The 25,871-nt window shown below is 33.5% G+C and overlaps 1 protein-coding gene across 1 annotated transcript in view; it reads right to left on the bottom strand.

Annotated features, from left to right (window-relative positions):
- Positions 1-25,871, bottom strand: part of SCaMC (Short Calcium-binding Mitochondrial Carrier) — a 91,335-nt gene that overhangs the window by 57,556 nt on the left and 7,908 nt on the right. The window contains exons 2-4 of the mRNA XM_089646109.1: positions 25,411-25,537; positions 23,118-23,205; positions 13,692-13,803 (exon numbers count right to left, since the gene is read on the bottom strand). Coding sequence (XP_089502235.1) covers positions 13,692-13,803; positions 23,118-23,205; positions 25,411-25,537 — 327 coding nt within the window. The remainder of the gene's footprint in view (positions 1-13,691; positions 13,804-23,117; positions 23,206-25,410; positions 25,538-25,871) is intronic.

A 25,871-nucleotide genomic window follows, 5' to 3' on the forward strand; every position in this document is an offset into this window, starting at 1 on the left:
TGTGGAGGTGTGTGGACAGACAATTAATGCGCATGAACATTGTCAATTAAGGACTTTGAATTATTTCGATAACCTTTATCGAACACATGTACACTCGATTGTAATATTGGTTTTGTGAGCATTGCTCAAACTTTCCAAAAAGCAAAGCTAATATAAAACGAATTTGAATCAATAATAATAACATGTGTGTACTTTCAACACAAATACATCCGCCTAGCGGTCCAGTAATTATCACATTCGCACTACTACCCAGATGTCACTAGTGACGTCAATGGCTCATAAAGCATCCACAATTTATTGTTTACCAACTTATCAACTAGCGTAAACATTGAATTAATACTTATCAAGAGTTGCAAAATTATCAATCTTATTTCAACCCATGCAATGCGGTAGGTCGGGGGTCAAGGCTTCGACTCAAAGTGCACATCCAACGTGCCGTGTGTGTAGGGTTGTTTTGATTACGGTTTGGAGGGCAGAGAGAACGCTGCCTCGGATTTCAACATATTCTATTAAATTGTGAAGTCAAGTTAACCTCTCAGAGGGCGTACTGCACTATCATACATGTTGTGCCATGCAGGGACAGTCGGGGGCTTATATAATCATTTAATAGTATCTTCGTTTTAAAAACAAAAGTAGAGATTGACGTGAGAACCGATAGAGGGACCCATCTGTTTCTGGAAAGCGGCGTGTGCCCTCGTCTGTACTATTTTAGGTGACCGGAGAACTCATTAAAATGACAATTCAACACAATTTTAAAAGGTGTTATTTTTATTTTATTTTAAAGAAACAAACAGTACATGATTTACAAATAACAAACAATATACAAGAATAAGATACTTCATGTTATACCCATGATAGTTTTCCTTGTAATGTCTGCTAAGTGGTATGTTTATTCCTTAATTACCAGGCGACTTGTGTAGTTTATAGGTGTGTGTGTGTGACGTATGTAATGTATGTGTGAGTGTTTGTGTGTGTGTGCGCGTGTGTGTGCGTGTGTGTGTGCGAGGGTGTGTGCGTGTGTGTGTGGGTGTGTGTGTGCGTGTGTGTATGCGCATTGACTAGTTTAAATTATTGACATGATGCCAAGTTTGAATTTGGGCAGTGAATCCGAAAAAATGTCAATGTTAGAGTTAAGACAAATATTATTTAGAGTTGAAGTTTAGAAGTGATGAAACAAAAACTAGGTTAAAAATATAAGGTTAATACGTTAGGTTTTTTCCATCGCTTTTATCGACATTATATCATTTTTTTCAAAAATGCACCTTTCCTCTCTCCATAATTTACAAAATGACCTAGAACACTCTTGAAGGGTGAAAACCAGAAACATTTGATACAAAAAAGGATTCACGTGGTTCAGGAGTAACTATTAAAATAATATAAAGAGTTCACTATTTATCTATTTATTATGTCCGGGTTAGATATCAGGTTACCGTCTCAGTGGATGTTAAGGAAAATATGTTATTTAATTACATACACAAGTCAATATCAATATTCTGATAAAATTATACGATATACGAGAACTTTGTACAATATATCAACAACATTTCACAAGAGAGTAACGTGACCTTATAAATATGAGATTGAAAATTGCATTGAAAGTAATGCACCCGTCTGAACAGGGCACTTCATAATTCACTATTAAAATATAAAAATGATCCAACCCGTAAAAAAAAACAAACCTAAATACATCTATTTTAAAGTGTCTTTTAAAACATAAACAATTTTTTATTGCCTTGACAGAGTATTGAACCTTCCTACACAGGAACTGGATTCGCAAAATGCCGGTCGGGACCGACATTTATTTCGTATATTAACTACTGTAGAATATCCAAATTCTGTGAAATACGTGTGTACGTGATTGCTACCAAAAGTCGATAGAATGTATTTTCATCGATAACGAATCTATCTGCCGCTTTGATTTTGTTTCCGCTTGATCGGATGTCGGAGAGTGTTATTCCAAGATTTGCATTCATTCATTACTGAAAACAAAAGTATTTTTTGTTCAAACCTTTCGTAAAATTATGTTCAATTTATGGTGCAGAAGATATTGGCAATCGTAAACTATTCATTATTATCGTTGAATAATATTAGCAGTGTAAATTCTCAAGCAGTTTGAAGAAGTACAAATTAGACCGCTCCAATCCAAGGAAAATGTAATTTCTTTTAATGTATATCGATGGCCGCACAAGCGACTTAAATCCACCATGCGGTATTGTTAAAGTTGATTTTTATGATTATGATTATATCCTAGTAAAAATATGTAATTTTAATATTTTCATTCGTAATTATTGATTTAAAAAACTATCTAAAATCGCACATACCGAAACGGTTCCAACTGGCTACAACGTCATTATGACATGAAAACGCCACACAATTCACAAATAAAATCGAACATGTCGTTTTGGCGGCAAATCGAAAATGGCGCATTTTAAATCGTCACAGAGAATTTATTTGTCAACATGAAAATACCTCCATTATCGTAATTTGTTTTTGGTGAAAATATCCCATTGTATAGCGATATTGCTCAAGTTAGTAATCACTGCAATATTATCTTCAACCATTGAATTGGTTATGTTAAGCCGCGTACGTATTAGTAACAAAACACGCAAAGGAACAAAGGTTGCAATAAATTACATCGTTGTGCGCACGAACCGTGCACCGAAAGAGCATGCTACGAGCATTCGCAGGTTTTTCGACGAACACAAAGGATTCCCAGTCTGCTAGGTGCAAAGCTCTTGGACGGTTGTTCACAGTTTCACAGTAACAACGAGATTGAAACATGGAAACACTAAGGAAATTGAATGGATGGTTGAATCGGTAAATTGTTCACAACAGAATGTTCGCTGAAGATTTGCGTTTGGTGCCTGCAATGGGTTCACATTCGCGAGCGTTACAACCTTTGTTGCATTGCATGTTGTGTTGCTAATATCTGTGCACGGCTTTAGACATTGTGGGTGCAGCAGTAAGTAGCGACACTGTAGAAAACGAGGCCAATAGATACGGCAGGAAACAATCGGGGTTAGTGGAACACAGCTGATACAGTGCGACATTCAAGATTATCTCACGAAGACCACGTGTAACAGAAGCAAAGAGTTTGGTTTAATAAAACATCATCTTTTCATAAGTTTCATTAGGTACGAGGTACGAGTAATTAGCCTTATAAGATATTTTTTGGAAAATATCTAACCCACACAGAGAAAAATGAGTATTGCTTGTTTTTTAAAGAATCTCTACATTTTATTCGGAATCCGGTTAAAAACGGGATTGCAGGCCTTTAAAGGACGAATTGATAGGCTTCCTGTTAAGTTCAATTTTTGTTAAAATTAAAAAAAAATGAATGCATTTCTAAAGTGTGTTTCATTTCAAATCGGTTAAGTATAATTAATTGTAATCACGAAAATTTCAGATCTGCTAAAAGGTATGAGTAAAAAAAAAATGCATGGGGAATATTTATTGAAACGCAAGTCGGTCGGTAACTACGCTGTACATTGTGAATGGCAAAAATATTTAATTATTGTACTGTTACCTCATTTAGGTCAGATATATCAGTCATATTCATGGCTCAAATTTAAGCGGGCTAAATCGGCCGCTTAAGCCTTGGTAAGCCGCAGAATAGTTTCCCATTTAGACGCCGTGGCGCTAGCAGTGACACATGTCAAATATGACGTTTACGTGAGTAATTACATACTTCCATCTCACCATTCAAGTAAATTTCCTAATTGTATCAGTGTGGATTATTATATTCATCAAGGGATGAGGGATGTTGATGTTATTAATTGATAATCAATCTAAAAAATCAGGTAAGGTATTCTAAGAATTATTTCCAACGTCCGGTCCTGACAGTGTTATGTTTAGGTTTGTTTGTCATATTTTTTTCACGAATGAGTACAATGACTCCAGTAAAAGAAATCCCATTTAAAATTAGTATCATCGCATATAGTACACCATGCTGGTTGAAGTGAAGCAGATCATCAAATAATTAACTAGTCAATTAAACTCGCCTAAAACATTTGATATTTTGAAAGCTCTCGATCTCTCGACGACATTATAGAGCATAGATATACTATTCACATTGACAGAAATTTGGTTTGGTTTTATTCAGAAAAAAATCATAGTCAATACATGTAATATTGCGGATATAATGTTTTATATACGGATTTCGTTCCAAGCCGCGCTAAGATCGACAATTCAACCAAGCCTAGCTTAAAATCAACTGATATACCGGGCCTTGAATTTATAAGCAACCCAAATGTTCAGGCATTCATTACCTCTAGCAAACAAACGCATACATATATTTGAATGAGCATGACGTAAGAGTACGCGGGAAATTACCGGGCAGATTAGACAGAGGAAGTGGGGATTTGATGACGCCATGATTCCTGGAAATGTTTTGACAGTATGGGCGTACATCTGATACCTTCGTTGTAACCTTTTACGTACGCTTTCTCAAAAACTTCACATGTAACGAAATGAGATTAATTTATTTATTGTTATTAAGTTTAATTTGTTGAACTCCATTTTATTTTTTTATTTTTTATATATTCAATAATATTGTTATTGGGTTTATAAAAACAGTTTATTTTTAAACAAGTTCTGCTGTGTAATTATTATTACGCGTGACAGCTGTTTCGTTCGCCCTCTGAAGGCATTAGTCAAGGCATTATCAAACTGTCAGTTTGATAATGCCTTCAGAGGGCGAAACAGCTGTCACGCGTAATAATAATTACACAGCAGAACTTGTTTAAAAATAAACTGTTTTTATAAACCCAATAACAATATTATTGAATATATAAAAAAAAAAAAAAAATGAGATTAAGTTTACAATGGACCTCTCGCCGGAAGAATAATAATTTATAGACGACATGTAGGTATTAATATTAACGTATGTGCGGGAAATTAGAGAAATTTATTTATGTATTTAAAAAAAAAATCGTTGATTGATGATCAGCAGATCAAGGAATTCGTCAATGGTGAGATCTAGGCTAAACGTTTTCATTGCTTTAATTCGTGTTTTCGATATAGGTGGCACCTAGTTTCTTAAAAGTTTTTCAATCATTTCGCAAATAATTTCCGTTATTATCTTATGACGTAATTTGATCACAAAAATGTTTCACAATTTCCGCGTATGTACGGAATAGTCTAGATTGCGAACAGCCAGAACAATTTTTTTAAAGTTACTAATCGAAATTTTCGCCAAAAAGAACATAGTTTCAGATGTGGAACAGAATCTTCTCTGTATCTCTTAATCAGAGTATAATCTCTACATCAAAATACAGAAAAGAAGACGTGGCACGATCAAGTGAATCAGATACTTGAGGCGGGCCATGTCAAGATCCAGAATAATATGTATGATACGATGTATAATGAATGTGTTGTCCGTTCTCTCTGCCTACCCCTGCGAGAAAAACTTCGCGGTGTTACAAAACGTTAGTTGGTTACAAAAAAAAATGTCTACATGATACATTGACGTAGGCAATTATAGGAAAGAATGGACGTATTATTGAGTAGGTACTTTTTAAATACATAACTCAATTTTTTTTAAATTTGACCCAAGATTTTTTTAATTAATTTTTTAAAAATATAAAAAAAATTCTGAATTCTCAGAATTCAGAACTTATTATTCAACTGGTTGTTTCCGATATGTGTGAAATAGCGCGGCCAAACACGGCGTATAATAATGATTAATACCTAACATTAGTCCAATTGATTCAAACCTTGGCCAAGTTCAACGTGTTTACGCGACTGTGACGTCACCGGGCGAGCCTCTCATTGATATCTGATTGGTTGATATTATTGCGTAAATTCTACCACACAAAGGCGACAAATAATACAGATTAGTATTATTATTAAATGCTCTTATTCGACCACGATAGGGAAATCCGTTTTTTTTGATAATATTATGGCATTTTTATTTGACTATGTATTAAATTAATCTATGCCGGAATACCCAATCAAGGTTTAGTAACATTTTGTCCAATATTCACAATGTTTTTACAATATGTTGTGTTGGGTTGGGGTGCTTCATGGAACTTTATATTTGATATCGACAATCAGCGCCATTTTGGTTTTTGACAATTGAAAGGTGGTTAAGACCGCTTTTGGGAACAACTCATGTGGTCTCTGTAGGATGGCGGTTGTGTAGGGACACACTTTCGTAAGGGTATCGGTTTTAGAAAAAGAAAACAACAGTCTTTGTAATTAAATATAGAAGTTAACCACAAATGTACACCTATCTATATTTGTAAAACGAAACCAAAGGTTCCGACCGAAATTTGAAAAGATTATGATTTTTTTTTTTTAATAATTATTTTTATATGAAACTACAAAAAAGTGAGGAGGCAATAATGTTTATAATACATTTGTCTAGTAATTTTTTTTTCATTAAGAGTCATTTTAGCTCAGTTTTTAGTCAAAAAACGTTAGGTTAGGTGGTTAAATCTTTTCATTTTTTCTTTAAAAAAAATATATATATTTAAAAAGGTTCCATGAGGAATTGTCAACACAAAAGTCAAAGTAAAAAGTGATATAAAGTCGTTAGAAACGATGAAATTTTTTTTTAAACCTAACCTACTTAACCCAGTTAATTTGTTTTATCACTTTCCATGAATTTATATAACTTTTAAAATATGTGATGAATTATCATTTTGATGATTTATCCGGTCACCATTTAAAAATGATATGTTTATTTCTAATAATAAAATTTGAAAGCGTACCTATATAATCACTTTTTAAAACAGTTTTTAGTTTTCGGATATGTTTAGAAATATTCCATTTATTTGGATATTTTTGAGAAGCGGAAATTCACACAAATTCGCCACTTTCTGACAGCATCTTTAAGAAATATAATGGTCAATATTCCAGAGGCCTGAAGGGTTAAGTGATACTTTTTCATAAAATCGTAATCAATAAAAAGGTTAAAATCAAGCACCAGCGATTTTTCAATTAAAACAAAAAAAATTATATTTAACCATACGGCTACGAAAATAATTTAACAGTAAAAACAATATTAATAATAATAATAGCTGGCATTCGAATGGGTTGAGTTGGAATCTTACTCTTGTAACAAGCTAACTAACCATCACGTCGTTACTCCACAGGGGTAGGCAGAGAGGACGGACCGCCAAACAACTCGGTCTTGGCACATATTCCTAGTCTCATTCACATTCATACATCGTCACATACATACTCTTCTGTTATTCTGACTCTTGACATGGCCCGACTCAAGTATCTGTTTCACTTGATCGTGCCATATCTTCTTCGGCGGTCCCTGACTTCTGCTACCATTCTCATTTTTGTCATATATTCTCCTTACACTCCTTTCTTCACTCATTCGCTCTACATTCCGAAACCATCTAAGCGTCCCTTTCTTATTCTTACCTAATAATCTTAATCAGCCTTGTACTTTTTGCAGATGTCCACATTTCTCACACAATCATATATGGTTTTACCACATGCTTATTTCTTGAATTAAAAATAAAAAAAAACAGGTAAAATAGAATTTTCAGTGGAAATGGATGAAAAACATGTCCGACTTATTATTATACTACTTCAGTAGGTACCTAACATAATAACTGTCCCTTTCATACTATGTACCATGTTTAAAAATATATGTACATATTTATGCATCCAAATCCTTTCAGATGACAAGAAAGGTCTCGGTTTGGTTGATATAAGTTGGAAGCCATTACGTCTATAAGTGAAGATAATTTTTCACAAGTTGCATCACTTACAACTTAGTCTGTTGTCGTCTTGCAGAACCATCAAAAATATTATTCATTTGAAGTAATCATATCTTAATTAAGATTAATTAAGTCTTCACGCAGAAAGAGGTCAAAATAGAGAAGAGATAAATATCATATTTTTTCACACGTACATTAAAATATAAATTATACTGACGTCAGTGTGTGTGTTGCCTTTAGATTCCCACAATTACGAAATGAAAATTGCATGAAATAACTTAAGGTACAGGCACATTTTAAAGAGGAATCATTTGAATGTATTTGTGCTCGTCGATAGTATTGAAAGTTTCAAAAAAGTTTTTCCAATTAGTTTGGAACACCCGCCAAAGATACTGGGTGGGTAGCAATATTTATTAGTTTTCTCTAAATTTGCGTCCAAACAACAAGTATTACAAAATATTATACTATCAAAGGTCACATGAACTTTTCGTTACTACCATTCAATTACATAGTTCCGTTATGTAACATATATTGGATTGAAGGACTTACAATACGATCGTACCACCCCAGCCAGGAGCACACCTGTCCAGGTGCGACCAGTACACCAGGGGAATTGATTTGTTAGAACTTGGAACACATGCTCTCAGGATGGGAAGGAAGTTGGAGTTTAATTGACCGGTATACAGGCAACCTAATTAGCCAATATTGGAATTTAGGCAACAATAAAGGATTTAATTTGAATGTTATTTTTTCTTTTATTTTTTTAATGTCTTTGTTCTTCTTGCCTCTTTTTGACTTTTCCTGGTTTACCCCGTCACTTTTTGCTCTTTTTAGTTTCGTCGTCTCGACTCTTTTTATACATTCTTACGTCTTACAGCCCCAACTTGTCTCTGTTAGTCTCTTCTTAGCTGTATTAGTTGGTTCTTTTTGCCTCTTCTTGCATCTTCTCGCCCCTTCTTGGCTAGTCTTATCTCTTCTACTCTTGGTTCTTCTTGAACCTTTTTATTGATTTATTTTGATTAAATAGCACCCTCAAAGAAAACAATGTACAAATTTTTTTGTACTACACATTTTTCAAATGATCTTTCTTTATTACTACAATTATTTTACATAAAACTGTAACATAATTGTAAAACCATTAACCAACCATTTTTTCCTATTTACTGACACCGACAGCAGCGGTCAGTGGTAATAATTGATCAACTGACACTACTCAATCACTTAGGACGGGTTGTTTCGGAGAATTTGAACAGTTCATCAAATTTCAACGCTCATTTTCCAGTAATGCGAAAGATTTTTTCAAGTTCTGTTTTTATTTCAGTTCTGTCAAGCAAATAGCCTATAATGATATATTAACAGAACTTGAATAGGACTTTCACAGAAACCGGAAATGAACGTTGAAATTTGATGAATTGTTCAAATTCTCCGAAACAACCCGTCCTTAGAGTTACAAATGCATCTGCTAACATGACGCATATAATTTAAAAAAAAGAAACTTTATAAATTTAGATATATGCCATTTATACAAAGAATTTAACTGGGGGTACAGTATAAAGTGAAAAATTAAGCACGTTGGCTGACAGAAAGCGATTTATAAGAAGCGGTTTCCAACATGACCTATTTCACCGCACTTATACCAACGTATAGAATATTAGACGTTTGCACCACCCAATGAAACAGATGAATAGAGGTATGCCTTATTGACGCATAATATCCACGGTGAAAAGTTAAAGATGATTGATGAGATGATGAAAGTATCTACAACTCTGGAACGCGCAGCAAGAATGCTACATATTATGAAATGTGAAATAACTGATTAAAATTTACTACGAACCCATGAAAGTAGCAGTAGCAAATTCGACCAGGAGGCTGCAGAAATAGTTTAATCCTCTGAGCTAAACCTTCCATAATTATTGCACAAGCAATCATTTTCGCTTTTAATCCCGACTGCGGTTGGCTACATTTGCAGTCCAGTGAAATTATGACTACCTTGAAGTGATTTTAAATGTTTTGAACACATTTCGTTAATGTCCACGAAAAATTCAAAATAAAAAATTTGATTTTTTTTATTTATTTGATATTACCATGTTCGTCTATGCAGATAGAGAAACACTAGCGCTTTTTGCTTCATGTCCAAGAGATGGCGCTGTTTAAAAAAAATTAATTGTTTTTTTTTTTAAATCTGTCACGTGACATCTATATAGTATAGATATGTAAATCAGTGAAGAATTGTTGGAGATTTAAATAAAAAAAAAATGAACAATTACATTTTTATTTATGTAGATCATAAATCAGTGAAGAATTGTTGGAGATTTAAATTTAAAAAAAATGAACAATTACATTTTTATTTATGTAGATCATAGAATACATCAATGATGTAGATAGATAGATATTAAATTTGGCTCTGAGAAATTTACAAAATTATACCCGTCTCATAGTGGTTAATGATAGGAGTGGGTAACTACATACCAAGGATTATTGCCTTATCGAAGCATTTATATAACATGACACTTTTAGGAAAAGGGGATATAAAAAATCAACTATTTTTGTTTGTCTTTCAAAAATTATTATTATTATATATTTTTTGGTTTGACTGAATATTGAACCTTTCTACCCAGGAACTGGAGTCAACAACCAAGCCAAATCCTGATTGGATAAAACTGTCATTTATTGTGTATATTAACTGCCGTAATGTCATCCAATTTCAGAGAAATGCGTATATGTCTGCGTGTGTGTGTTGATTGCCACTAAAGGTTGATAGAATGCAATTTCATCTACAACGAGTCTGTCTGCTAAGTTTCAGCTCGATCGGACGTCAGGAAGTGGGTTACTTTCCGTTTCAAAAATTTTACGAAAACAAAAGTGAAATTCAAATAGATTTATTTAAAAATGTAATGTGACTTAAAAGTTGCCATTCACAAAAATAATGTTGTGTACGCCATCTAGTGAATTATTATCAAATGTGTTATCATGTTTGATGTAAAGTTGTGTTGTAAAGTGGGGTGCTTCGAAGCACGTGATTATTGACGGGACCTACATTAAGTAGGTTATCTATAAAACAAGCAGAAGCAATCTTCTTCATTTTTTATAAAGTAATATTATTATTTTTTTAGAACTGGTACTTATTGAAATTTTCTCCTTAAAAAATATAGTTAGAAACTAAATTAATTTATTTTTTAATTCTAGTCAGTTTTTGTTGAAGATCTGTTTGTAATATTGTGGTGATTCAGAATTTTTGGATGAAATATAAATAAACAGAAAACAATATTGTAACATGTGGTGACCGGATAAATCATCAAAATGATAATTCATCACATTTTAAAAAAGATATATAAAGTCATGGAAAGTGATGATACAAAAACTTTATTAACTGTGTTAAATAGGTTAGGTTAGGTTTAAATTTTTTTTTTCATCATTTCTAATGACTTTATATCACTTTTTAAAGGTGTGTTGAATTGTCACTGTGTTGAGTTATCATGGAACCGTTACATGTATATATTGTAGTTTATTTCTAATAGTATACAGTTCATGGATTATAGTAAACAAGCTTACTGAAGCATTTGTAGCATAAATAATAGTTAATATCTAATTCTATACTTATATTATTATCTTTTGTGATAATTTGAATACACCACTTTTTCTATTTATGATTTTTCATTGAATTGGTTGTAAGCAATAATGTTATGTCATTAGGATGTGATACCGAAAAAATATAATGTTATGTAGTTACATTCTAATCATAATATATGTTATGTGGTTACATTCTAATCATAATATACATAGTTCAAGCATTATATATTATTGGCAAAAATATATGTTTATTCCAATGTGACACCGCAGGAGAGGAGTTGAGAGAAATATTGTGGTGTTTGAAATAAATATTTAAAACTGTGATTTGTGGAATGTGGTCACATTTATAGATGGAGATAAAATCCAAAATGCGAAGCTACGGTGCACACATTATTACAAAGGCATAAAAAATGGCATAAAAATATTTCTTTGAGTTATTGTTTCAATTTTAGTACATATCATCGTTAACGCCAAAATACCATCAATGAGTAAATAAAGGTAAAGCTAAAAACCGATTTTTAAGAGTGAGATGTTGTTTTTTAAAACATTAAAAATACATATTATTGTATTTAAAACTAGAAACCGTTTTTTTATGTTTTAAAAAAACAATAACTATTAAAAATCAGTTTTTAGATCTTATAAAGATTTGTTTTGGGGTATTATGCCGTGTTGCGCTACTTCCTTCTTTAGCCAACGTTTCGGACAGCATTGCAGTGTTCATTGGCTTAAGAAGGAGGTAGCGCCACACGGCATAATACTCTCTATAATCCTCTTGGTCGTGAAAATCTCAAATCATACGAGTTTTTAGCTTGTCTGTTTTTGACACATGGGATGTATTTTCACGTTGACAACGACATAATGATTAGGAAATAATATGTAATCTATACTGACGTATCGGAAGTGTGTCACATATGCTGATATGTTTTTAAATACATACATAGAATAGAAACATTTTTATGCTCATGGCTAATTGCGAAAGTAAGCAATCAAAAGTGTAAAATAATATAGAACAGATGCATTGAGTACTAATACTCGGTGAAGAAGAATAATTACTCAGTGCTGCCGTTCTTAATTACAGTGAAACCTTTTCTCATCGCCAGAGTGATGCTTGTCGCAAATTTACTGGTCATATCTGAGGACCCAAAACTGTTTATGGTACTTTGAAGATAACCAAACTTCTTACCGCCTGCGTGGAAAAAAAAACATAGACATTGTACCAATTTGTAAGTGTGTGATGTGGTGAGGCTTATTTTGTAATATTCATATTGGTTTGGTAAGACACTTCAGTAATAAATTAATCATAATACGAAAATTATGAACACATACATGTGTACCTGCCTAGTTAAATAATATAATTTTGAAGGAATAATCAAAGACAATGTTGAGTTAAATATTTTATAAGATATAAATAAAGTTTCCTAGACATAATATAAATACAAAAATTAAAGATGTATCGAAAACACACTTCAAGTCAAACCTACATTTTACTGACTTACAAAACCTGTGTAAGTACTGACAGAATTTTCCACAACAATGCTATTTTCAAAATGACACCTTTTCTACTTTCACCAGAAAGTAGAATTGAAATATCCAAGAAACAAGTGTTTTCACCAACATTTGTGAACACTAATGCGAAAAATTTGGATAAAACATATTAAGATTGCAGATATATAGTTAAATTGTTGCATAATGTCTTCGTTCGACTCTTGGATATAATACTATTACAAATATGGCTAATTTACCTATTTAAAAAAGCGGAATGATACATTTTTTAACGTTTCTTAGCTCTATTTTATTATTTTCAATTTTTTTTATTGAAATTTGGGGTGTTTTTATTACTAAATGATGTTTGCTATATATTCAACTAAATTGCATACATCATTCTATTTTTATTTCCATTAGTTTTAAAACAAGATACTAAATAGCAAATTGTCATTAATTTGTAAGTATTATTTGTTACCAACAAAAGAAGAAAAGAAAAAAAGTGGTATAATTTTCAATCAGCTTTCCTGATTAATCAAAGATTGGCGAGAAAGACATAATCATAGGCATAAAATTATTATGAAAAATGACAGTTTTTTTTTTTTTTAAAGAAAAACAAACATTCCTGGGTTACGAATAACCTGACAATATTTGAAAATCTCCTACTACCACCACAGTAAGCTGAAAATGTCGCTTGTGTTGTGATGGAGGACTTAGCCAGCCGAGGAATTGAACACACTACGCCTGGGTGGGACCCAAACGCGATGTCAACTCGGCCACCGACCGGTCAAAGACCGGTTAAGACTATAACCACGAAAATTAGATCTGCTTATAAGATTGGCTGAAGAAACTGCCCCGAAAACGCTTTCGCTATGCAGAGCTGAAAATCTTATGTGTACATATTTGGAAATGCACGACGATGATATAAATTAAATAAAAAGTGAGTGGAAAATGACTTACAGTTGAATGTCTCCAGAAGTTGATGAGGCCGTGAATATCGGTGCTGGGAGCGAGGAGCAGGTAATCACGCCACTCGTCATAGCTGATGTTAAGACTGCCATCTTGGTCCATTCTAAAAAAACCAAAATATCAAGAAAATAAGTTCACGTCGCACAGTAAACAGTTAAGAAAATAATGAATTAAGATCGGTATTAATTATAGGATCAGTCGGACAGTTATGACCGCAACTATATTTGGCATTACAAGTGAGTTTCAATTGCGATATCAAATAAATTACTGAGTAAAATACTCAGAATTTCTGAATGCCACCTATATTTCACAAAGGAGGGTTATATAGGGGAATCAAGGGACGTACTTGACTTACTTTAACCAGGGATTTCTGACATTATTTAGAGTAAAAAATGTAAATAAAATTTTGGTCTCCGGTGACTTTTTTAATGTTTTTTTAATTAATAACCTTTTTTTGAAAAATATATTTTTTAAATATCTCCCACATGTCATCATAGGTCACTCAGCCGAGTAACAGCCTAACTCCTCACATGGACTCTAGCTTGTTATTATTGAGTAAAAGAAAAAAATTAAAAAATGTTACTGGAGATAAAAATTTCATTTACATTAATTACTCCAAATAATGCCAGAAAACATTGGTTAAAGTAAGTCTAGTTCGTCCCGTAACACCTTGTATAAGAAATGAAAAAAAATGCCATTGTACTCTCTTGTTCGATAAAATAAAGAAAATCCATTTAGAGTTGTTAATAGCTTGCTTTTAATCTCTGAACCTTTGTATTAAAAACAATATAAAGTAATAGTAAATCATTTCGAAGTCAACAAGGATAAAGTTAACCTTTTGTACTCTGTTGTCGCTGCAACAGCGACAACAGAGAATATTCTAACAAATCCGATGGCGCCGCAGCGGCAACATAGTTTACATTTTATATTAGTTGTATACAGTACCCACTGGTGATAGATTGTACTTTTTCATTCATTAAAATAACTATGCATTCATTTTATTTGAATAGTTTTTACTGCGCAATAAATATGGAGAATTTTTAATTCAGCGGTAGTGAAGACGAGTTTGTTTACGAAGTACAAAGTTACTTTTCCGATGAAACTTCTAATTAGGAGAAACCAAAAGTTATCATCGATTATACTAAATCGATGGGTGGGGTTGATCGTGCTGATCAGTACGTATAGTCGTATTGCTTCTTAAGAAAATCGCTGAAATGGTGGCGTAAATTCTATTTTTGGGCGATGAAGATATGTTCCATTAACTCATACATTTTATATAAATTTATTTAAAAAAATACATTCGAAAAACTATTGAGCCGTTTGAAATTTATCAAAATTTGATCAATTTATGGGTGAGTACAAAAAACCTAAAAGCAGACCATCTACTTTCACCCAATCAGACACCAGGCTCAATGGAAAACTCCATATTTTAGTAGATCAATTAGTGGGTGAGTACAAAAAGCCCAGAAGTAAATCATCTACTTTCACTCCACCAGAGACCAGGCTCAATGGAAAACTCCATATTTTAGTGGATCTAGATAGATAATGCTGTTGAAATATTGTTAAAATGTATGTCAGAGCATTTGGCAATGTTCCAGTTAAATGTGCTATCTGGGTTGCACTTTGTATTGATTTTCCAGTTAAGCGGTCAGACTTGACTGTTATGGGTTTAATGCAAAACAAATGAATGCACAAGAATTTTTTTTAGAGAGACTTTTAATGTGTTTGTGCACACCGATAGTATCGAAAGATTAACCCATCGGCATATTAATTTTTATTAGTCACATCTGTGCATACTTCAGAAGGATTATTACTGTGCAATATTGCACCCCATATTTCCTCAAATAAACACTTTTTATGCTTTTATATAGATTAAAATTTTATTGTGAACTATCTAACGTATGTGGGAAAAGTTTTAGTCACCCCAATGGGGCGAAAAAAAGTGCAGCCCCCAATCTTGGCGGCAAGTGTGCCGATGGGTTAGAAAAAGTTTTTCCAACAAGTTTGGAACACCCGCCCACAGTACCCTCTTACGAAGTTCCAGCAACGAATTGTCTACTGCCCTAATATAACGTGTCAAAAGCAAACTAAGGACGGGTTGTTTTACAGAATTTGAACCATTCATCAAATTTCAGAGTTAATTTTCAAGTTCTATGAAATTCTGTTATATCATTATTGTCCAGTTGCTTTACAGAACTTGAATAGAACTTTCAAATAACTTGAAAATTAACCTTTGTTAACCTTTCCCTTACTGTGCTAAAAAAATACACGCGTTCCGGTGATGTGTAGTCAATACACATCTCAAAATAAGCGATTTAATATCGGAAAAATATGAATATTCATAGCTAATCGATTATGTTTATTATATTTTATATCAAAAGTGATAATAATTGTAATTTAATTGCTGAAAACATGAAAAAACCATCGGCAGATGCTAAAGAAACGTGCGAGGGGTCCACATCTAACGACGGTTCGCGGCCAACTGGCTAGCGGCTGGCACAAACACAGCTGTGCGGTCGTAGGTATCGATGGTCTAAATCAAAAACTACAACTTCAGAAGTGTGGATGTCTCATGTTCCCGCATAGCGAATTAAAGCAGGACATCAATAGCGTGTCATTTCCTCGCACGCTCTTCGCGTATTAGTATCACACGGTTGATTGTATTGGTGTATTTGTTCCCGATTTTTAACAAAAAACTGTGATTTCTAATTGAATTTGAAAACTATGTAATATATTATTTTTTAATTCAGTGCATAAATGTATAACGGAGGAATACCTAAAATCTGAACCCAGAATATATTATATTTAAAGAGTTATTAAAGTGATTAGAAGCAATGTGTAGTAAATACACACCACAGATAAGGAAAGGTTAAACAACCTGCCCTAAATATGCAAAATGATGCAATTGACATATTTAAATCTCGACTGTATTTTACAAAACAATATTGATGTGTGCGCAACGCCCATTCAAGAGAAGACTTGTTTACTTAGTGTGGAAAAAGTCAAATCATAAATGTAGCAATCAGTGCCATCTGTTAGGATCTTTATATTGACTACTACAATTTTACTAATGAAATATTAAACATGTTATGTTGGCTTTCATGCAATTATGTGGTAGAAAAAAATATGGAGGTTTATAATATATCCAGTATTTGGCTTATAATATGAAAAAGGAGCTGATATGGATGCTAACCAACATCCATTCTTAGTGAAAACTTGCATAGTCTGTAGTAAGGTGGTAAATCAATATCTATAATTAATTTGCTATTTTCTTATCGCTTTCCCTGATCAGTGCACGCCATTGTACACTCTTGTATACAATGTTCTTATGGGTTTCTTTAAAATGATTATCCTGTAGTTAAATTATTTTATGTTCACAATTTAAATAATACGCAATAAAAAAATATTTCTACAATTTGTAATAATATTGTAAGAAAGGTTTTTGGCGGTACGCCTGCTTGTTGAATGTGTAAGAGCAAGATGACAGATAGTGGTATAAAAGATGACGAATGCATCTGCTCGCTCTCTTTACCCAACCGACAGCTCAGAAGATAGACGTAGACAATCCGTACTAAATTGTTAATAAACATTATAACCGAACACGCGTTCTAATTATTGGTATCCACCATGTCTGTAAATAACAGTGGCGCAGCCTACGGAAATCGTAAAAATTAACAACGATTAAAAGAATCGACGCGCGAGATTTCGCACGAAAAAAATACGCGATATTGTCGGAATAAGCTCGGATTGCAACATATTGTTCGGGTCGGTAAAAAAGGCCGGACCGAAATTATTCTTCACTGAAAGGAGTGAAGAAGAAGAAGCCACTGGAGCCAGCCAGTTTCTCGGAAGGGGGAAGCACGGAAGGGTCCAGGGCGTCAAGCGGCAGCATCTCCAAGGGTCAAAGGATCGGAGGGGTCCGGGCCACAAGAGTGGTCTGGGGCAGCCATCAGCAGCACCGAGGGTCAAGGATCGGTGTTACCAGGTCTTAGAAGCGGTCTGGGAAGAGCCATCCAGCCAACAAGGGTCAAGGAGCGGTTTCCTGAGAGGGTCCAAGGAGCAGATTGGAGAGCGGAGAAATCTCGTTGGGAAGTTTTTTTCTGTTTTTCTTTTCTTGTCTTGTGGGTACCTTTCTGGGCAGAGGAAGTATGGAGTCAGGATTGGGGTCCTTCAGTTTGCGTGACGGTAACTGGGAGAACTTCAAGGTCCGTCTCGAGCAGTACCTCCTTGTGAATGATGAAAAGTACGCATCGGATGTTAAAAAAAGAGCTATTTTCCTGAATGCTTTGCAAGATGATTGTTTTTCTCTACTGGTAAATTTGTGCATTCCAAAAAAAGTAACAGAGGTTGATTTAAAAGATTTGATATCTAAGCTCAATGAATATTGTTGTACGACAAAATGTTTTTTTGAAGAAAGATCACAGTTCTATTCAGCTAAACAAAGGAATGACGAATCAGTTCGCGATTTTGCTGTTCGTTTAAAATCTCTTTCTAGCAATTGCAAATTCGGGAATAGTTTATCAGATAAATTAAGAGATTTCTTTGTATTAGGTTGTAAACCCGGTAAGATTAGAGAAAAATTATTTCTCGATAGTGAGTCATATACTTTCGAAAAATGTGTGCTAGTAGCAGAGTGTATTGAACTTGTAGCTTCAACTCAATCTCAATCAGCTGATAACAGAGTTTTAGCTAATTTAAAAGTCGGCGGAGGTCGTGTCTCACCTAATACGCATGTGAAAAAGAGAGATGGATATAGTTTCAAGCGAAGCAGTAGTAATAATCGTGCGCGATCGCCGGTTCATCAAGTTACAAAGCGTAATTGTACGGTTTGTGGTTATAATAATCACACGGCGGTAGAATGTAGATTCAAAAATTATGTATGTAAAATTTGTGGTACTAAGGGTCATTTAGCAAAACAGTGTAAACGGGTAACAACACGTAAAAACGTGAATATTTTGTTATCGGATGGAATGGTTGGTGATACCATATTATATAGAAGTTTCACTCGACGGAATAAATAATAAATTCATGGTAGATTCTGGAGCATCTTGTAGCGTAATTCCCGAAGAGTGTTATTTCAATAAATTCAGCAGTATTGAGTTATTGCACGAAAACGTGAGCTTACGGAGTTTTGACAATACGCTCATTGGTGTGGTAGGTACTTTCACACCGATACTAGAGTATAACGGTTTACGACACCGACTCAAAATTATTGTCGTCCGTAGTTCGTCTCTATCGATTTTAGGACGTGATTTCATGAATCTCTTTAACGTGGGAATAACGGGGATCGTTAATTGTGTAAAACAAAATACATTAAAGGAGCGATTAGTAAAAAAATTTCCAGAAGTTTTTACGGATAAAATAGGAAAGTTTAACAAGTACGAAGTGAATTTAACCTTAAAAGATTCTGCCGTTCCGATATTTCGTAATTACAGAGTAATGCCGTTCGCTTTGAAGGAAAAAGTTGAAAGCGAATTAAATAATTTACTTTCTAACGGTATTATAGAGCAAGTTCAATATAGTGATTTCGCGAGTCCAATCGTGCCAGTGATTAAGAAAGATGGTAGCATTAGATTGTGTGGTGATTATAAATCTACAGTAAATAATCAGTTATTAATTGACGAGTATCCGTTACCTAGAATTGAGGAATTATTAACCAAAGTGAATGGGGGCAAGGTTTTTGCTAAAATTGATCTAAAATCCGCATATAACCAGTTTGTTTTGAAAAAGGAGTGTAGACGTTTCACAACAATCAATACCCACTTGGGATTATTTCAATATAAACGGTTAGTGTTTGTAATAAAAACACATAAATTTGTAATAAAAACACATAAATTTGTTTTTGACCACGATAGTTTTATTTTCATTCTACCGGTTTCGGAAGATCCCTTCCTTCGTCAGGAGAAAATTTAAAACTATTATATGGTGGTTATACGTGGTTAGTGTTTGGGTTATCACCAGCGCCAGCAGTTTTTGCTAAAGCAATGGCAAATTGTTTATCAGGATTACGGAACATGACGTTCTACTTGGATGATATTATTGTGATAGGAGAAGATGAAATCGACTTAGAAAAAAACGTGTGTCTCGTTTTAGATAGGTTAAAAAGTTGTAATTTAACGGTGAATAGTGAAAAGTGTGAATTCAATTTAAAAGTTATTGAGTTTTTAGGTTATAAAATAAGTGAGCAAGGGATTCAACCGTGTCAGCGGAATAAAGAAGCCATTTTAAACGCGTCAGCGCCTAGTGATTTAAATAAATTGAGAAGTTTGTTAGGTATGGTTAGTTATTATCGTAATTTTATTCCAAACATGGCAGATATATTGTCACCATTATACGATTTACTTAAAAAAGATGTTAAGTTTCAATGGGGTACAGAACAAGAAAACAGTTTTGCGATAATAAAAAAAATATTAACTTCGGATAGGATTTTAACGCATTTCGACGAGAATATTCCTGTGAAACTTGTCACGGATGGAAGTATGAATGGAATCGGAGCAACGTTAATCCACGTCTTTAAGAATGGCGTAGAAAGACCAATAGGGTTCGCAAGCAGAACTTTAAATAAAGCGGAAAAGAATTATTCGATTTTGGATATTGAAGCAACAGCTATAATTTTTGGGATTAAGAAGTTTTATCAATATTTGTACGGCAGAGAATTTATTTTAGCTGTAGATAACCAGCCTTTGATCAGAATTTTCGGTCAGAATAGAGAAATTCCTAAGATTGCGGCGTCAAGATTACAGCGTTATGCAGTTATGTTAGGATCGTTCAATTTTACGATTGAATACGTAAAGTCGAAAAATAATTGTTCAGACTTTCTGAGCAGGTGTCCAATAGAAAAGGTTAGCTGTGAAGATAATATAGAGTCTGGTTACATTAATTATTTTGAAAATAACGGGTTTAATGTGTCTTTAGACGTGATAAGAAGTGAGACCGAAAAGGACGAAATTTTAAGTCAAGTAAAACAATTTCTTATCGAGGGTTGGCCAGCATCAGTAAAAAAGGCACAAAATGTTAATTTTATTAGAGTTTTCTGGGAAAAAAGGTTAGAATTGTCATTGATAAATGGGTGTATTTTATATCAACATAGAGTTGTTATTCCTGAGTCTTTAAGACAAGAAGTTTTACAGATGTTACACAGATCTCATTTAGGGGTTTTTAAGACTAAAGGCATTGCAAAAAGCTTTGTCTGGTGGCCAAAAATTAATCAAGATTTGGAGAAAATAACGGAAAATTGTAGAGATTGTTTAGAAATTAAACCAGAATCACAAAAGAGTTCATTAGCAGTATGGCCTTATGAACCTGAAGTATGGTTCAGGGTGCATATTGATCATGGTAGCTTACATAATAAAAACTTTTTAATTGTGGTAGACTCTTCTTCGAAGTGGATCGAGTGTCTGGAAGTAAACAGTCTGTCTTCAAAAGAAAATATTGAAGTACTTCATAGATTATTTTCACAATTTGGTTTTCCAGCAACTTTAGTTAGTGATAATGGTACGTGTTTTTGTTCTGAGGATTTTGAAAATTTTTGTAAGAAAAATGGGATAGAACATATCACTAGTCCAGTTAACCACCCGAGTAGCAATGGGCAAGCTGAGAATGCTGTTAAAACCTGTAAAAATTTTCTTAAAAAAATTTGTAAAAATAATAGATTTCCTTCAGATTATAAAGAAAAGTTAGGTAACTTTTTAACTGACTATAGAAATACCGTTCATGCAACAACAGGGTGTGAACCATCTGTATTATTAATGGGAAGGAAAATTAGAACAGTATTTGACTCTCTGATTCCTAGGAAGGTTGATGAAAGAACGAATACTTCAGGTTCTACTCGACAACACGAAGTAAAGCAAAAGGTTATTCAGAGTCAAGTCAAACAGAAAAGACAATATAAGGGTAGAAATAAGTCAGATTTGAATGTAGGTCAGAAAGTGATGACTAGAGATTTCAGAGCTCGGGGTAATAGGTTATGGGTCCCTGGGGTTATTGTTGAAAAAAAAGGTAGCAAAATATATTTCATAAAAATTAACAAGTCTAATATGGTGTGGAAAAGACATTAGACCAGATAAAAAAATTACATGTTTCATGGCAGGAGGGAGATAAGCCGGAAGTCGGTACGTCTGACACAATGGAACTGTCGACGGATGAAGTTAATCTCTCAGGTATGTTACGTAATAGAAGTGACTCTAATACTGTTTCTCCATGTTTCAGGTCTAACCCATGGCAGGGAAGACTTCGTCCAAGATGAGGGTACTTCGCAGTCCAGGAGGAGGAGTGGACGCACGATGAGACAAGAGAAGGGAAGCAGAAAGAAACGCGGCATATGATAGTTAAATTTAAAAAAAAATATGTTGTGTTAATTTGTTAGAAAATGAAATATATAAAATAAAATTGTAATGTGAATATGTAGTAATAGGGTATAATATATGTAGATAGGGGCATTCAATTTTAGTAGGGGAGGATGTAAGAAAGGTTTTTGGTGGTACGCCTGCTTGTTGAATGTGTAAGAGCGAGATGACAGATAGTGGTATAAAAGATGACGGATGCATCTGCTCGCTCTCTTTACCCAACCGACAGCTCAGAAGATAGACGTAGACAATCCGTACTAAATTTTTAATAAACATTATAACCGAACACGCGTTCTAATTATTGGTATCCACCAAGTCTGTAAATAACAAATATAATGAGATCAAAGGCCTTTCTTCCACACAGGTACGCAAGTATATAACTCATGTTGTGTATTCACGTTGCAAACAACATGTCGCATATAAACCATACATGTCACTACTGCAATCACGAGACCTGCTTCCACACCAAACATTGATAGGTTTACGAAACGTCAAAACTAGAATGCTTTCATAAACTCACTCACAACCAAGCAGTTGCTGTAATTTTTATGTCCCGTCATTCCTTTTTGACTATTTTATTACTAGCATTGATCTAAATCAAACACATTTTTACAAAATGTCTGATTATGAGAGTGGTCTGATGGCCAGGCTGGTAGCGGAAGAATGGCGCCACTGACAAGTTTACAAAATGTCGGCAACCTGTGCCTGTGTACGAATCTCGACGCATATGTAAAGCGGTAGTCGCCAATTGTCGAGTATTGGATATGTGCGTATTCCTGTGGAAGAAGGGCCTAAGATGGAAAAAAATAAATTTATATACCTCAAAAACTTTATCAAAAAAAGAGTTGGCGATGAAATAATAATAGGATAGAATATTGTTTTCAGGAACTGTTTACTATCTTTCTATCCTTTCAGAGAAATGTAATGGATGAATCTAATGTACATATTGCTTATAAAATTAGTAACAAAATCAGCTCAAAAGTTGACAAATAAAACTGAGAGTGTGACTTCTATCGGTTGGAGGGAAAATATTAAAAATAAATATTTTTAAATGCCTAAATTCTGAACAAACCTTTTTAGCAAATTGGTGGCTTCTCTACGGTCCATTGCAATACCTAAGTCGGCAAACGCACATATGAGTTCTTCCAAGTCCACTTTTCCTGAAAATAATAGACACAATATATTAAAAACCAAAGAAACAATAATTTATTAATAAAAATATTATTAAAAAAAAATAAATCCTTTATTGACTGATGAATCTACATCACATAGAGAACTCTTAAAAAACTTTTCGATCTGATAATTTCAATTTATTTTTTAAAGTTTTTTCGTCAACTTAAAGTGTTAAAAAAAAACTTTTGGAGCCGGTCTGCATTATAGAATACATTAAACAGCTGAGATTAACCCCTTAGAGACTGACGTTTTTCAAATTTGACCTGAAAAATTCCCACTTAGGACTCGATTTACTCGAAAACGAAAACTAAAAAAAAAAAAAGATGAACACAAAATCTACTCCAAACATGACGTAGATTTACCGGTTTCCCGCTTGTACCACTAATTTCCGGACACCATGTATAATATGTTTGCATAATTATTCAATGTGAGCATTTTTCAACTACAAATGGATTATGTAGCCTACATTACAAAAAAGGCGGATATAATTATGTAAAGATGGTTGTGTCTGGAGTATCCAGGGTCATCTACACAACGTATTTTAACAATGAATCATATAACAATCGAAACCCACAGAAACATTTTCGGTAGATCAGTTTAAATAACTTACCATGAAAATATGTACAAGTAGAGGACAAATACATATACACGACATACACATACATTATGTAAATCATTGTCTTTGGTAAGCACAGATGTCCCAGGTGGGAAGGTGAGTTGTTTCCTAATTGCTGTAGTACGTAACCTAACAGTTCCTAATCAATAGATTGCTATCACATGCTATGTTTGAGTCGTTAACTTTTCAATGCCACATAAAATAATTAATGTGGAAATAAAATTGCACTATGAAACGTTCAAGAAAATATTTACGCAGTTTAATTAAAATTTTATTGGGACTGTAAATTAATAATTTAAAAATTGTTTAGTTTGGTACGCCGATATATTATACAAAGCCATTGGAGATTACCGTAAGGAACTGTGAAAAAATTAACACAATATAAAAAATAAAATAAAAAACGCCTAAATTTAATGCATTATTCAAATGTTTATTGGAAAGAAGTTATAAACCTGAAGTGCTTTTATATGAAAAGTTCAGTGTATAACTCATAACCTGTAAAATATTGTCATTTAGTTGACTAGTTACTGGGGTTAAAATAACACGTAGGTATATAATTCGTACAAAAAGTACTTATGTTAATGTATTTTTACAGACGCCAGTAATTATGTTTGGATTCAATTCAGGGCGGCTGAGTGAAAATGAATTGAATAAATTAGTTTTATTTATATCTTTAGCGCCCTTGAGGTGATTTTGCACAAAAACAGCGCTAAAAAAATCATCCAAATATTATTATTTATTTATCTTTAGCAAAATTTTATTACTGACAAACGATAGTAAAATTTGTTGAGTAAAATTTTCAACACATTTCATGACATGATTAAAGTTTTTTAATGTAAAAAGGTTTTAAAAAAAGCTCCGATACTAAGGTCCCGCCAGATGGAATGCTTTTGTTGTCATCAAATATTAAAATCTATCTAGTGGCCCAAGGGTTGTGGTGCAGAGTGGCGTGTATATTCTAAAAATGGACCATTGTCCGTTGGTCGTTAGTGAGCTTAGGTTATTGAGCAGGGAAAGGGGTCAGATAAGAGCCTCAAAATTCACTCTAAGCGACCAAACAATCAGTCATAACTTCGCAACAGAAAGGGTTACATGAGTTATTTGTGCGTCGTCGTGTAGATCCTGAGGTGCTCTAAAAAGTAAGTTGAGCAGAAAAACATAAATTATGCTCAGTGACAAATGAAAGACTTGTACACAAAAAGTAACAGTAAGACACAATCCACCTCATTTAAAAAAAAAATTCTATCTAAATTTCCACGCATTATTACTTTGATAAAATCTTTACAGTCTATACCTACACTTTTCTACTAGTTTCTTTAATACATAAAACAAATCCATTTATATAAAATGTTACTCATGATAAATGATAAAACCTACAGACATCATAACCTTTATTTTCAGTAACTAAACAATGGAATTTTTTTGTCTACTAGTTTGAATGTTTATCTTGCAACACATCTATATAAATTTCATACTTACTCATTTCTAGATAATCTCATCTGACAAAAGCAAAGGTAGATAATCATTCCATTGTTTAAACAAATTGTAGATAAGTATAGATAAAAATCATAATTACCATCTTGGTTTTTATCCAAGTGTGTAAATTGGAGTTTTAGGTTCTTCTCATGCTCTCTAACATAGTGAATAAACTCTGACAAGCAAACGTCTCCACTCGCGTTGGAGTCTGATTGTGCAAGGAATTTCTGGAAACATACATAAATACGCAAAATGAGTCATACAGTAGTTAAAACATATATTTGATAACTGTTGTGGCCCTGTTATTGTACAATTAATTACAAAAAATATTCATAAAAAAGTATGCCATTATTATAAACAGATATTAATGTTGGAAATATTTTACCAATGTCTTTATATACAGCATATTTGGATTAAAAAATGTGGATGTCATTTTGCTGTCTGATGACATTTTTTTCCATTTTGATAATAAATATTTTTCTACAACACATCGCCACAGCGCAACACGTGATACACACTCCGTCTCATTCCAGTAGCACTGTGCAGACAGAGCGCGTATCA

Source organism: Hesperophylax consimilis, chromosome 23, assembly GCF_061612785.1.
Source record: "Hesperophylax consimilis isolate HC1 chromosome 23, BYU_Hcon_1.0, whole genome shotgun sequence".
In the NCBI taxonomy this organism is placed as follows: Eukaryota; Metazoa; Arthropoda; class Insecta; order Trichoptera; family Limnephilidae; genus Hesperophylax; species Hesperophylax consimilis.